The sequence below is a fragment of the Galleria mellonella genome, unplaced genomic scaffold (assembly GCF_026898425.1).
Source record: "Galleria mellonella isolate WM207_F2 unplaced genomic scaffold, CSIRO_AGI_GalMel_v1 utg36, whole genome shotgun sequence".
NCBI lineage: Eukaryota > Metazoa > Arthropoda > Insecta > Lepidoptera > Pyralidae > Galleria > Galleria mellonella.
This window is the reverse complement of record NW_026442086.1, coordinates 8,615,937-8,629,808: the sequence shown is the minus strand read 5'-3', so window position 1 is coordinate 8,629,808 and position 13,872 is coordinate 8,615,937. Positions and strand designations below refer to the sequence as shown.

Genomic DNA, 13,872 nt, shown 5'->3' with positions numbered 1-13,872 from the left:
TTATTTTTAAAAATTGTAAAAAAGGCGGAAGCTTTACTTTTTGTAACTTTATTAGTTGAAGTTTATTTCCTTTAAATTTATCCAGGGTCGGTTTAATTAATAGATAATGTAGGTCCACACTCCGACACAAATTTTTTTCAAGAAAAAATCATTTTTGGTTATTTATTTTAGTTATTTAGCAAACATAATGGAACATATAGTTTTTCATATAAAGAAACGATTCTTTTTACCTTTATTCAGGTTGATAGTAAATTACTCTCCATAAGTATAATCATAAATAGATTAAAAGTTCCTAATCTAAGAGCTTCAAATTTTGTTTTAATTACAAATTTAATTCAAAATTAAATTTAAAATAATCTAATGAGCAAGTAATCATATCTAGCATATATATTTTGTCTGGATCGGATAATTTATTTATACTTAATAAGAATTTAGTATTTAGACCGTTGACGGATGCCACTATTTGCGTTTTGTTTTTTCAGTCTTTAAAGCATAGTAAACTGAATGAGTTGATGAAAAAAAAGGAAATTTCAAAATCAAAACATTTTTTGTTGTCGTATATTTTTTTGATTTTATTATGAAAAATAAAATTATTTATTACAAAAACAAATGAAAATACATAAAAATGATGTCAGGTACTAAATTGGATGTGATTTGGTCTCCGGTGCACCATAACAAATTCATAATATGGGGATCAGACATAACCCTCTACGAAGTTTCTCGTCTTAAAGATATCGATAAAAAAACAACATGTAAGTTAATTTATTACTAGAGAATTATTTAAATACAGCAGTTATTATAATACTACTGTACTGGCTGATATTAATTACACATACATACATATTATGTCGTATTAAATTGTCCTAGTTGTCCGGTGTCGGTATATTTACGTTTGATTTCAATATCTAATTATATACAATATCTCATTATTTATAATATACGTCGTTGTTGATCTTCGCTTGTAATTACTTGCTAAAAGCCTACAGTAGCCTTTAGCTGGTTTTGTTAAAAAAAATTGCTCTAAGTTAGTTATTACTATTTATCCAGTCTCTCAAATCTCGGCCAACCGTGGAGCGACAGTGGTCGCATCCCAGAGCGCGAGTACCGTCCGCTGTGTCGATATCAGTGCGATCACGGAACAGCCTGAACCACTGGTAGCCCTCGGACATAACAATGGCCGTGTCACCCTCAGTACACTCAAACAAACATATGACCCCCTGGGACTCGTTGGCAGAGAGTTTGGTAAGTCAATTTATGCTGTAATATCAATGTCTGCTTATATATTCACTGTGTATATTCCATACTTGTAGCATATGGGTGATAGGTAACCAAAAAATCTATAAAATTTTAACTTAGAACTGAAACTATAGTGTTGGTTTTGTATATAGTACCCAGGTACCCTCGCCTGTGCAATTCTGTGTCCTGGAGTCATGTGGAGACAAATATGCTTGCTGTGGCATTGGAGAAGTACCGCAATGACCATTGCATTCTACTGTGGGATGTGAACCGGATCCCTGCAACACAGACTGATAGAGGTAAAAGTAATCAATTGATTTTGTCTTATTTGCATATGAGCAAATCTGAACGGACCACTAATAATGAAGTAGGCAATGTTCAACTTAGAATGGATACCTAATTTTTAAATTGATCTAGTGTCTGGTAGTCCAAGCAATTAAATACATTTGAGAATTCTCAAAGTACTCCTAAAATTTGAAATAACAGTGAATCAGTAAATGACTTTGTATACTCATTGAGAAAAAAATAATGGTTCTAACTAAAGTTTCAGAAGGACAAAGTTCAGAGTCTCCAAAACCAATAGCAGAGATGGGTCTGTCGGAGACGGCCCACAGTGTGGCGTGGACTAACAGCTCTAATCGCACACTGCTCGCTAGCATGAACCTTAAGTACATTAAGATATTTGATCTTAGAGGTAAGTGTACTGTTTTATACTGGGATTAGCTTTTACTTTCTTTGTGACTGTTTGCGCAGACTGGGATATGTTTACTGATCATATGATAGGGGGTAAAAAGTAACCTGTGTCATTCTCCATGCCAGATAGTACTTGTATATCATATTTTATATGGTGGGTAAAGCTATTAAAACACCAAGAGGTAACAAACCACCAAACACACTTTCACATTTTTATAAATATGTATATGTTTAGTAGTGTTTGATTGAACTTTCAGTTTCGGTTTCGCCTAGTTTCGGCAAATTCTACTTTTGGCTGTAGTTTTGGTTTCGGCCAAAAATTTGCCAAAACTTTCGGCCGCGCCTAAACTTTGTGTGTGTGTTGTGTGTGTGTCTAACTGAAAGTTGTTTTTTTTTAAGTTTACTTCCAAGAGTAGGTCATAATTTTAACATGTTTTTACATATAAATATATATGACATATTTGTTACATACATAAATTAATGTTTATTTTTACCTTTCAACTATCTGTGTGTTTGTGTAAATAATTGGGTAAAAAATACACTAGATTTCAGTATAGAAGAGAAATTTTAAATATGTTTCAGTAAGTTTCGGTTTTGGTTTTGGCTGCCTGTTTCGGTCGAACACTAATGTTAAGTAAGGGTTATGTATAGTACATAATTAATGAATGGCTTCTTACTACCTCTAGTATGACTGTTTGTTCTACCTTCTCATAACTTCCCTACATTCCTAAGATAAAATATTCTGAAATTCTGACACCGCAACTGAGCTAGTTTAAAAAAAGAAAATTGTTTGATTTCCGAACAGTGCTCGATTTTTTAAATAGAATTGGGCCTTGAATAATGCACATAAGGCTTCCATAAGGCACACACCCAAACCCTTTATATTGTATGCACGATGTACACAGCGTATGTGTGTTGTTGTTGTTGCGTGGGTGGCGGCAGACCTGTCGAACAAGGCGGTGAGCGTGGCGACGAGCCGGCACTGCTACGGCGTGGTGGCCGACCCGCACAACCCGTGGCAGCTGGCGTCGCGCGGCGAGCACGTGGTGTGCGTGTGGGACGCCCGCGCCCTCTCGCGGCCGCTGCTGGCGCTGCCGCAGCCGCGCCCCGTGCTCAAGATGCAGTGGTGCCCCACCAGGTGCGCCCGCGCCTCTCCACACTTCGCACTCCCACTATTCACTATGAAATACCATTTGTTTTTACAATTGACAATAATTCACAAAGTCCTTCCGCAGTGTATACTTTTGTCACATTCCTTTTTAAAAAATTAATATTTCTATGCATCGCATTCGAGTGTTCAATACATAATATTAACAATGTTGTTATAACTATCTAATAATTGTTCAGACGAAATCTTCTGTTATCTCTCCAACGCGACTCGAGCACCCTTCGACTGCACGATATACAGCAAGCAAACAATGACTGCAAGAGCACAAACATCGTCGATAACGAGGTAATGGTATTTGTTTGTTTATTTATTCATTTTACGTACTTGGATTAGGTTACACGCTTCAACAGCGTTTCGTGCACTCAGCTCTGAGATATTTTATTAATAATGATTAAATTATTGTTTAACTTCACCATTTGTACTCTGTATTACATGTTATACATGATCGGAGTCTTGTTTCAAATGTCCTTCAAGAAGATTTTCTTTATTAAGGGAATCGATAAAATGGTTAAAAGTGTGCGTGTCTCGTTTGTATTTCTAACAGTAGAAAATATGTATTATAATACAATATGTAAGTGGTGACAAATGAATTGCTGGCAGGCGACGGCGGTGGAGGCGGAGCTGGAGGAGTACTCGCGGGGCCCGAGCGTGATCGAGCGCGACGTGACGCCGCTGCCGGGCGCCGCGCCGGCCGCCGCCGCCGCCGCGCCGGCCGCCGCCGCCGCCGCCGCCGCCGCCGCCGCCGCCGCCGCCGCCGGCGCCGCGCCGGCTGCGCAGCAGCTCGCCACCTTCAGCTGGCACCCCACGCACGAGGCGCGCCTGCTGGCCGTCAGCCTCACGGGTAACGCCACGCCGCTATAGCATCGCTTCAAACCACAGCTGTTCCATAGTTATTGTCGTGGAATATATTGATAAGACAGTATCTGGTGTCAACGGGCAGGACAAACAAAAATTAGACAGGATTTCTAAGGAACGAAATGTTAAACTCAATTTATTAAGACCGATTTCTGTTGTAATTATTTTCATATTAACTGTTACATGTTAATATGAGATAGAAAGTCACGTTACCATGTCACAGTAACAAGTGACACAGACGAGCACAGTACCACGTTTGGATGAGGGTGGAGGGAGTGAGTGACCTGCTGAGCTCGTCGCGTGTGTCGCGTGTGTCGCGTGTGTCGCGTGTGTCACGTGTGTGATGTGCGCATGCGCAGGCGCGGCGGCGGACTACACGGTGACGGAGCGCGTGACGGTGGCGTGGGGCGCGGGCGGCGCGGCGGGCGGCCGGCTGGTGTGGTCGGCGGCCGGCGCCGCGCTGCGCCTCATGGCCGACGACTTCTACGGGGCGCTGCGCGACGTCTCCTACGACATGCGGCGCCGCGCCCTCACCGACTACGGCCTCAAGGTGCTCGTCGTCGTTACTGAACTATTTGTCAATCAATAAAAGGAATACTATCGTACGTGTAATTTTCAACATCGAAGACAAAAATGTCATGTTCCATTTTTTTAGTCCTTCGAGCCGGATTTTTGTAATTTTATTCTAGTCATAAGTTTTTATGTCTACTTTACAGCCAGATTTATGGCAGAACGCGGACCTCGCCGAAGACGAGGCGCTGAGCGGGCTGTGGCACTTTTTGGCGCTTAGCAAATCGCTCGTCGAGGATGGTAAGTAAAATTTAATATAGGGAGTTTTGTGTAATAATAAATTTATGTTAATTTTGGTTGTGTTACGGGGATATCGTTTAGTAGTTTATATGTATGAAATAGTTATATAGGGCAGGTGCGCAGCATGAATAAGCTGCTTGTATAACTTGAGTGTCGCGTACATGGAGCGTGTGGTGTCGCAGGGTGCATCAGGAACAGCCCGTGGAAGCACCCGGGCGTGCGGACGGTGTTCCGGGGCGGCGGCGGGGCCGAGTACCGGTCGGAGATGGTGCCGTCGCTGCTGCCGGACCTGCCGGCGCGGCGCGTGGCCGTGTTCCGCAGCGCGGCGCGCGGCCGCGGGCTGCAGCTGTGCGGCTGGGGCTGGGGCTGGGAGAACGCGGCGGCCGGCGTGGAGCGCGCCGAGGCGGCGGGCACGCCGTGCCGCGCGGCGGCGCTGGCCGCCTTCCACCTGCGGCTGCGCGCCGCGCTCGACGTGCTGGGCCGCGCGCGCGAGCCGCAGCTGCGCGTCGTGGCGCTGGCGCTGGCCGGGCTCAGCGACGAGCGGCTGTGGCGCGAGGCGCTGGCCGCCGCCGCGCCCGCGCTGCCCGACGCCTACCTGCGCGCGCTGCTGCACTTCCTGGCCGCCTCCGCGCCCGCCTCCGCCTCCGCCTCCGCCTCCGCCGCCGCCGCCGCGCACCACGCCGCGCCGCCGCACCACCCCGACCTCGCCGCCGTGCTGGCAAGTACATCCACACCACCTTCTACCATTGTCAGACACTTGCAGGTACTTACGCATTTATTTAACTTGTAGAACGAGACCGAGATGCGGCTCGAGGACCGCGTGGCGTTCGCGTGCATATTCCTGTCGGACGCGAAACTGAGCGAGTACTTGCAGCAGACGTGCGACGCGCTCGTCGAGCAAGGCGACCTTTCTGGGATACTGCTTACAGGTACGATCAACTATTACTGACTTCGACAAAGCTTCCTCTGTGTCACCAAATCAACATCGTAAACTGTCTCTATGACAACGCTGCTTACTTCAGCTCCTCTGAGCTGCCTTGACCCTTGTCTTTGAACGATGGACATTTATTAGGAACATCACACTGATATAAAAACCTAATTTACAGATCACTTTTGATCTAGATGGCTCAAAGTATATATGGCCAGTTTGGCTTCACATAGAGGCCAAAACTCCCTGCTATGACATTCTAATCTATCAATGCAAGTATGCCGCGGGGATTGCGACCTAAAGACCAAATAACTAAAGTATTTCCTGGTCATGATAGAACAGTGTGTGTGGTAGACGTAGCTACCATTGGGGAATTCTTAGGCATCCAGCGCATAAACTCACTCAAGCTGAACACTAAATGGTTTTTGGATTAATATTTCTTGATATTTGTCTATTATACCGGTTCTCCACGACTGATTGTTAGTACCGAGCTTAATGAGGTGGACAATATGTGCATACAGGCCACATATTTATAGCTTTATATTATTCTTTACCAAATTTAAGAAATTCTATTGTTTCTTTTTGGCTTTTCTTCACGGCCATAGTCTTCTAAGATCCTGTCGCCAATATACATATTTTTCCAATTTCCATTTCTGTTCTTTTTTGTTCCCCATAAACGCTATTAGCGTGTCAAAATTAATAATATCAGATATTAGAAGAAGTATAACAACTGCATAATATTCTTGTGTTCTAATTCAAACAATATTAGTATTTTTATTTTTAATAAATACTATAATGAATAAATTATATAACAAAATCTTGTCTTAGGCGTGACCATTCCCCCTGTCTTAAATTAATTAATTTTTGTTATGATACTGATATGTCGGCACTGGTATTGATGTGGAATGCTGGTGTGTGCGTCAGGCGCGAGTCCGGAGGGCATCGCGCTGCTGCAGCGCTGGCTGGAGAACACGGGCGACGTGCAGTCCGTCGCGCTGATCGCCGCGCGCTGCTTCACCGCCGACATGCTGCGCGACCACCGCGTGCAGCACTGGCTCGACAGGTAGGTAGCGCTCGTGCAGCTCGGGTCGGCTGCCGTATGAAGAGGCGACGTGGCAATAAACTGAACATTTGCAGCTACCGGTGCCTGCTGGACAGCTGGAAGCTGTGGTGGGCGCGGTGCGCGCTGGACACGTGGGTGAGCGGCGCGCTGTCGGCGGCGGGCGGCGCGGCCGGCGCGGCCGGCGTGGGCGGCGCGGGCGGCGCGGCGGCGGCGGCGGCGGGCGGCGCGTGCGTGGCGTGCTCGTACTGCGGCAAGGCGGTGGCGGCGGCGGCGGCGGCGCGGCCGCGGCAGGCGTTCGCGCGGCTGGCGCCGGCCGCCGCCAAGCTGAAGCAGCTGGCGGCGTGTCCGCACTGCCGCAAGCCGCTGCCGCGCTGCGCCGTGTGCGCGCTGCACCTGGGCGGCGCCGCGCCCGCCGCCTTCGCCGGCTGGTTCTCGTGGTGCGTGGCCTGCCGCCACGGCGGCCACGCCGCCCATCTGCTGCACTGGTTCCAGTCAGTATCGCGCCTCTACATCCACAATACTCTCCCGCGCATGCTACCTCTTGTAACGGAGAATTATTTATTTTCCCTTATTAAACAGTTATTCCTCTCAAATTGTATAGCTGTTACCGAGACATATTGTTCTTTTTCTAAAAATTTGGTTATAATAAAAACATATAAAGCCCATATCATGTATAATAAGTTTTGTTTTTATACTAGTTTTTACACATGCTGCGAGACAGTGCAATGGGCACATTTCACAATTTTTTTTTGGAGGATCGTACAAATTTGTCGTGCTGTAAGTTATATAGTTGGTTGTTACGTCGGCAGGGAGCACTCGGAGTGTCCGGTGAGCTCGTGCAGCTGCCGCTGCAGCACGCTGGACCCGCCCGACCGCTTCTAGTGTCCGCGCGTCACTACACGCACACCGCTGCACAAACACGGTACTGAACGCTTCCTGTAGTATTTACAACATTACACAAAACAATATCTAGTTATGTATATCATCAAATGTTATACACATCGTATATTTTTTTTATAATAATAGCAACTGATGTACATTATATTTCGGATTACAATAAAAATTATAACGTTTTGTTATTTGAGAAAAACGCAGCATCGAAATGAACAATATTTTACGATCTTACCCTTCATTCTTGCGATACGCGCATTACAGCCCTCATCGCAGGCGACGGCGCCACTTACATCGCCACGATATCTGTGCAAAGTCGTAGCATTACTGCAAATCTGTCTACTAAACACAACTATTTGTTTCATAAGATATTTATAGTTAGGTGGCGCCGTCTACACGTAGTGATGATATTGCAAGAATAAAAAGCGAGATCAGAGGGCCTACCATGAAATGTTTTCCGAAATTTCGGAGCCGAACGAAACACAAATTTGATGTTAAAATTACATAATACTTACCGTTTAAAAACATTAAAAATATTAAAATATTATTCCTTTTGACTTTTATGGTAGGATTTATGACGAACGAAATGTTAAGCTCCATTTACTGGGCCGATTTATGTATAAACGAAAACACGAAGCTGAGTCCGAGACTTCGGAATTACATTTCATGGTAGGCCCCCAGGAAGCGTATTTATTTCGATTCTGTACTTTTGATTGAACACATAAGAATGTATTGTTAGTCAATATATTTAAATTTATAATGAGTTTGGGATTTTTGACGAATCGTTACGTATCTATTGAATGTTCCAATGTAATTGTTTTCAACCAACTTAGGAGGTTGTTAATTCAATTGTATTTTTTTTTTATATTACCTCATAACTTCGTCAGTTATAAACCGATTAGGATTTTTTTTTAATCGTACAGATTGAACTTGGTTAAAAAATCGGTTAAGTGGTTTAGTTTTGAAATCAAAATAACAGGTTTTGCTACAATACATACATACATATATATCTGTCACACCTGTCTCCCATTAGGGTAGGCAGAAACAATGGAACGCCAAATGCTGCGATTCAAACAAACCTCTTTCGCTTCTTCCACATTCATCAATCTTTTCATACACGCTCGCCGGTTACGGGTACTTTTAATTTGGCCCTTCTTCAACACGTCGCCTATTTGGTCAACATACGTCCGTCTAGGGCGGCCCCTACCGTCATCTCCATTCATTCTTGCTCGATAAATCTCTTTCGTAATTCTTCTTTCATCCATCCTCTCCAAATGACCAAACCAACGCAACATTCCTTTTTCTATTTTTGTCACTACATCGTCTTTCAGTGCACACTTCTCTCTAATCACACTGTTTCTTACTCTATCTTTTAATGTAATACCACACATACTTCTCGAAGCTCTCATCTGTACAGCATTTATTTTACTTTCATGCTTCTTCTGCCATACCCACGATTCGCTTCCATAAATGTGTTGGTGTCCTTGAATTATGGCAAGGCGAGCTTTGCTCGATACATTTTTACTTGACATAATCGAGAGCAGTGCACCGTTAACACTGTTTCCCGCTTTTACTCTCCTCTCAATATCTCTGTCACACTTCCCATCCCTCGTAAACAAAGAACCTAAATATAGAAACTCACTCACTTGCTCCACTTTTTCATCTCCTATCATAATCTGGCATGCCGTTAAACTTTCACTCCTCTCAAGAACCATTACCTTTGCTACAATTAAAGTCGAATTTTGTTATTATAGAACGCATTTTAACTATTTTACCACACTCTTTCACAAAGTCCCTATTTTGTCACCTAAAAACTTTGTTTGCGGGAAGAAAATAGTTGCGTTCTCAAATATATTTTTACTCAAATTTAATATATTTTTTTAAATGAGGTACCTAAATGACTAAAGTGGCCAATATTGTTTAACTCGCTCGATTAGTTATTCATTTTGTGTTCATTAGTGTTTATAATTTAAGTTTTAGGTTAACAATAACTTTGTATATACATTGTTAAGTGAACTATTTTTATAACTTTAGCATGTAAGAGATGTTTATTTTTGTATAAAGATTGTCAATTATTACAGTTTTGTTGTTGTTTCATTATTATGTAACTTGTCTATTTTTGATCATGTATTTATTTAAATTCAATTAATATAATAAATGTGAAAGTTTGCAAAGTTGTTTTTTATTCAATCACATAAAAATGGTTGAACAAATTTTAATAGAATATACAGCCAAACAAAGAATATTCACCAGAGTTACAATTTGTACAAAAGTTACTTGCTTGCGCACCTCTGTCCCATTCGTGTTTTAACCGTGAAGCAGTTGTGTTTGCATGGCTGTGTTTCGGTTTGAAGGGTGGGATACGGCGTGAATTTACAGGGTATAGAGGAATAACACCTGAGTTCTCAGGAATGGCCACGCATGAGGCGTATCATGGACGAAACTTTGTTATGTCCATGGTACTGCTCATGTCTATAGGCGACGGTTACCACTTTACATCAGGTGGGCCATCAGTTTGTTGCCATTCTAAGTTGCATAAAGCATAGAATATCTCAAGTATACCGGAGTGCATCTTCCGCGAGTTTTATCAATGTTCTTTTCCCTTTGCTTAAGTCATGCGTATTTACCCACCAAATTAATTAAAACGGTGGTTGTGTCAATTTTAAAAAGTAAAACTGGTGATATCTCGGACTGTAACAATTATAGACCTATTTCACTGGCAACTGTTGTATCTAAGGTGATGGACGGTTTGCTTGACTCATATTTGAACAAACATCTACATTTACATGATGCTCAGTTCGGTTTCCGTCTTGGGCTATCTACCGAATTGGCAGTTCTGAATCTTAAGCATACTCTCCAGTACTTACAAGCAGACAAACGCCGATATTTGCATGTTTTCTGGATCTTTCCAAGGCCTTTGATCTTGTATCTTATGATATCCTCTGGAAAAAGCTTAAAGACAGTAACGTATGTGGTAGACTTATTAATATATTGAAGTATTGGTATACCAATCAGGTAAACAGCGTTCGGTGGGGAAATGCGCTTTCCGTGGATTACAAGCTGGAATGCGGAGTGAGGCAAGGTGGTTTAACCTCGCTCAAGCTCTTCAATTTGTACATACATGATCCGATTGTTGGACTCGGCAGTAGCCGTGTTGGACGTCACGTAGATAATGTCTGTGTCAACAACATTAGCTATGCTGATGACATGGTGCTGCTGATTTCAACGATTAGAGCCCTAAGACAGCTTATGCATATGTGTGAGACGTACTCAGCGAGTCATGGGCTAAAATACAATGTAAACAAGACAGAGTATTTGATATTTACGATATTTATTTGTCCCACGAACGTGCCCGACATCCAATTACACGGAGCAAATATAAAAAGAGTGCATAAATTTAAATACCTAGGGCACTATGTTACTGATGACCTTAAAGATCAAACTGATATCGAAAGGGAGCGTAGGGCATTGGCTGTTAGATGTAACATGTTGGCTCGCAGGTTTGCCCGTTGTAGTGAAGAAGTAAAAATCACACTCTTCAAAGCATACTGCCAAACATTCTGCACGAGCAGCCTGTGGGTCAACTGCGCACAGGCCTCACTCAGTGCCCTACGAATCCAGTACAATAATAGTTTTAGAGTGCTGTTAAGGCTAGCTCGCTTTTGTAGCGCTAATAGCATGTTTGCTTAATCTCGCGTAGACGACTACTACGCTATAAGGAGAAAGAGGACTGCATCATTGCTGCACAGGGTTAGGACAAGCGCCAACAGCATTCTAAAAGTAACAGGCGAGAAATATAACTCACCTATAATTGGGCATTGCATTCAGATGCTGATCTAGTCGGCTGGCTCACATCTCAGTGAATTGCTTAATTAAATCAATTTGCTTTTCTTTTTTTACTAACGTAGTTTGTAAGAAAATTGTTACTAACAAAACGGACCACATTGTAGTTTGAATAATAAAGTATATAATTATTATAAAAAGCCAAAGACAGAATACTTGTTATTCCAATTTTGCGGAATACAGCTAGACAGCAATGAAGGGATTCCAAATAAAAATACAGTTAAAATTCCAAATATATATATACATTTATTAAATAGTTCTTTCATCTGTATTCCAATTTAACAATAAAATTTTCAAAGACACAACATTGTTTAACTCTGTTTATCGTACAAGGATCGCATCCCTCTGGTACGTGCTACCTAGCGGCAGGTATATACGTTACGTATACAGTTACACACACACGGACAGCCTTCATACAAAAATATAGACGGGGCCCGGCGGCCCCGCGGAACAACTACGTCGGCGACGTATCCACAGCACCGCTCCAGACGCTCGGGCGCGGTACGGCGGCGTCATCGCGCTCGCTCGGATATCGAGATCAGTGTACAACGGCGGGCGCGTCAGATGTAACATCGCTAGAAAACATTAAATATTGCAGACGTCACCGTACCGCGCCACTAGTTCAAACGCACGCCACCTCACACGTGGCGAGCGATACGAGATTCTGGAGCGAAAATACAAAAGAAACTGGACACTCTTCCAATGAGCGTGCAGTTCGAAGTGAAAAGAAAACGTATCCCCCGTCAACACGGTGCGTGTTGAGTGGAGACAACATCTGTTCTATACAAAGACAATGCTTAATGTTCAACAAAGGTACAAAACTGTTACAACAGTACAAACTACATATCGTAGTACATAAAACTGTACACAAGGTCCGCGACAGGACGTGTCTCGTGCACACAGGTGACGAGCACGGAAACAATGTCAACACTATGTCACAATGCGATCTGCCATGTAAAGGGCGGGGAGCCGCGCCGGGCGCTGCCCGCAGTAGTATCAGTATCTTTATAAGCATTTAGTACAACACTTGTATCACATAGACAAATGTACAAATAGAGGGCATCACCATCAAAATATATACTTAATTAGAACAATTTCACAGACAACCGACCGGGCCCAATAAATATATCCGCTGCACTATGTACACGCGCCGCGGTCGGGCTCTACTTAACAAGTATACATAGAAAAAAAATCAGTATTCCATGTTCATACAAAAAGTTCGTTTCCTCTCGTAGAAATCATCAAATTATATATATATATATATATATATATATATATATATATATATATATATATATAGACTTTTATGTATAATATATGTACATACAACAAAGAAGTATTACACGTGGTTATTCTGTATTGGAAACAATCTTTGGTACAGTAGACACGGGGCGGGGCCCGGTGCGTACGAAGAGCACGAACGACACATACTACCTACACTGCGCAGGTATATTTAAAAATATTCAAATATATAATATAAATATCTTTTGTACACGTTATTAATATTTTACTACTCTCTTTAAAGCTTTCAAATTAAGATTTGTCTTAACTTTACCACCTACACATATAATTCTCTATACCTTTACTAATTCATTATGAATTATTACATCGAATAGACACTTTATGTAATATACATATAGCACATCGCGATTTACAAAACATAAGTATTTGGCAGGACGCGTTTCGTTTACGACGTTACGGCGCGTGGCGCGACGTGCCGCCTCCTCGCCTCCCTCCCACCCCCCCTCCGCCCACCGCGCCTCGCCGTGCGGCTCCTCCCTCCTCCTGCTAATCACGCCACCGCCCTCTACTGCTACGGTATACGGCTTCATAAATATACATAAACTCTCTTAAATTTATCATCCACAAAATATCGTTTCTCTATAAAGTCGGCTCTAAATAAATAAGTAGTGGCGTGCGCGGGGCGTCCGCGGGGCGTCCGCGGGGCGGGCGGGGGGCGGGCGGGCGAGCGGGCGCGCGGGGAATGTTTAAGTGTTAAATATAAAAAGTAAGGCGCCGCTGCTGCTGCTGCTGCTGCGGCGGCGGCGGCGGCGGCGGCGGCCGGCTAGGGCCGGGCGGGGCGGGGGCCGGGCGGCTGCCGGCCGCCTCACTTGCCCTCGTCCTGCTCCATCGGCTCCTCCGACACCGACCGCGAGCTGTCCGCCGACCTGTGGGCCAGTTCATCAATATTACATATTAAAGAAAAAAAAAGGTATAAAAAACATAAATATTATGTGGCGGCGGCGGTGTGTGCGGTGTGTGCGGTGTGTGCGGTGTGTGCGGTGTGTGTAGTGCAGTGCAGTGTAGTGCGCGGCGGTACTGACTGCAGGGCCGCGGGCGTGCAGGCCGGCGCCTGGTGCATGGAGAGCGTGGCCATGGCGGCGG

General features: G+C 43.7%; 2 protein-coding genes across 4 annotated transcripts in view; one reads left to right on the top strand and one right to left on the bottom strand.

Annotated features, from left to right (window-relative positions):
- The first annotated feature begins 500 nt into the window (after positions 1-500).
- On the top strand, positions 501-9,728 carry LOC113520728 (GATOR complex protein MIOS-B). Of its 3 annotated transcripts, XM_052897370.1 has the most exons (15): positions 501-752; positions 1,048-1,242; positions 1,389-1,535; positions 1,781-1,930; positions 2,872-3,067; positions 3,277-3,382; positions 3,698-3,804; positions 3,853-3,938; positions 4,312-4,502; positions 4,669-4,762; positions 4,945-5,480; positions 5,553-5,691; positions 6,615-6,753; positions 6,828-7,244; positions 7,563-9,728. In XM_052897370.1, exons 1-15 carry the CDS (start codon positions 626-628, stop codon positions 7,633-7,635), a joined length of 2,703 nt encoding a protein of 900 aa, XP_052753330.1. In that variant the 5' UTR covers positions 501-625; the 3' UTR covers positions 7,636-9,728. The 3 variants fall into 3 exon arrangements, with proteins under 3 accessions (XP_052753330.1, XP_052753329.1, XP_052753328.1); XM_052897369.1 differs by having other exon boundaries at positions 1,787-1,930; positions 3,698-3,938; XM_052897368.1 differs by having other exon boundaries at positions 3,698-3,938.
- Positions 9,729-11,707: 1,979 nt separating this feature from the next.
- The window catches only part of LOC113520725 (histone deacetylase 4), a 115,995-nt gene continuing 113,830 nt past the window's right edge, over positions 11,708-13,872 (bottom strand). Inside the window, exon 18 of the mRNA XM_052897367.1 lies at positions 11,708-13,655. Coding sequence (XP_052753327.1) covers positions 13,595-13,655 — 61 coding nt within the window. The 3' untranslated portion in view covers positions 11,708-13,594. The remainder of the gene's footprint in view (positions 13,656-13,872) is intronic.

Excerpts from the sequence above, each read along its gene's own strand:
- LOC113520728 (XM_052897368.1), top strand. The coding sequence starts at position 626 with ATGATGTCAGGTACTAAATTGGATGTGATTTGGTCTCCGGTGCACCAT. Across the intron at positions 1,536-1,780 it reads TGCAACACAGACTGATAGAG|TTTCAGAAGGACAAAGTTCA; the intron begins GTAAAAGTAATC and ends TTCTAACTAAAG. Across the intron at positions 5,692-6,614 it reads TTCTGGGATACTGCTTACAG|GCGCGAGTCCGGAGGGCATC; the intron begins GTACGATCAACT and ends TGTGTGCGTCAG.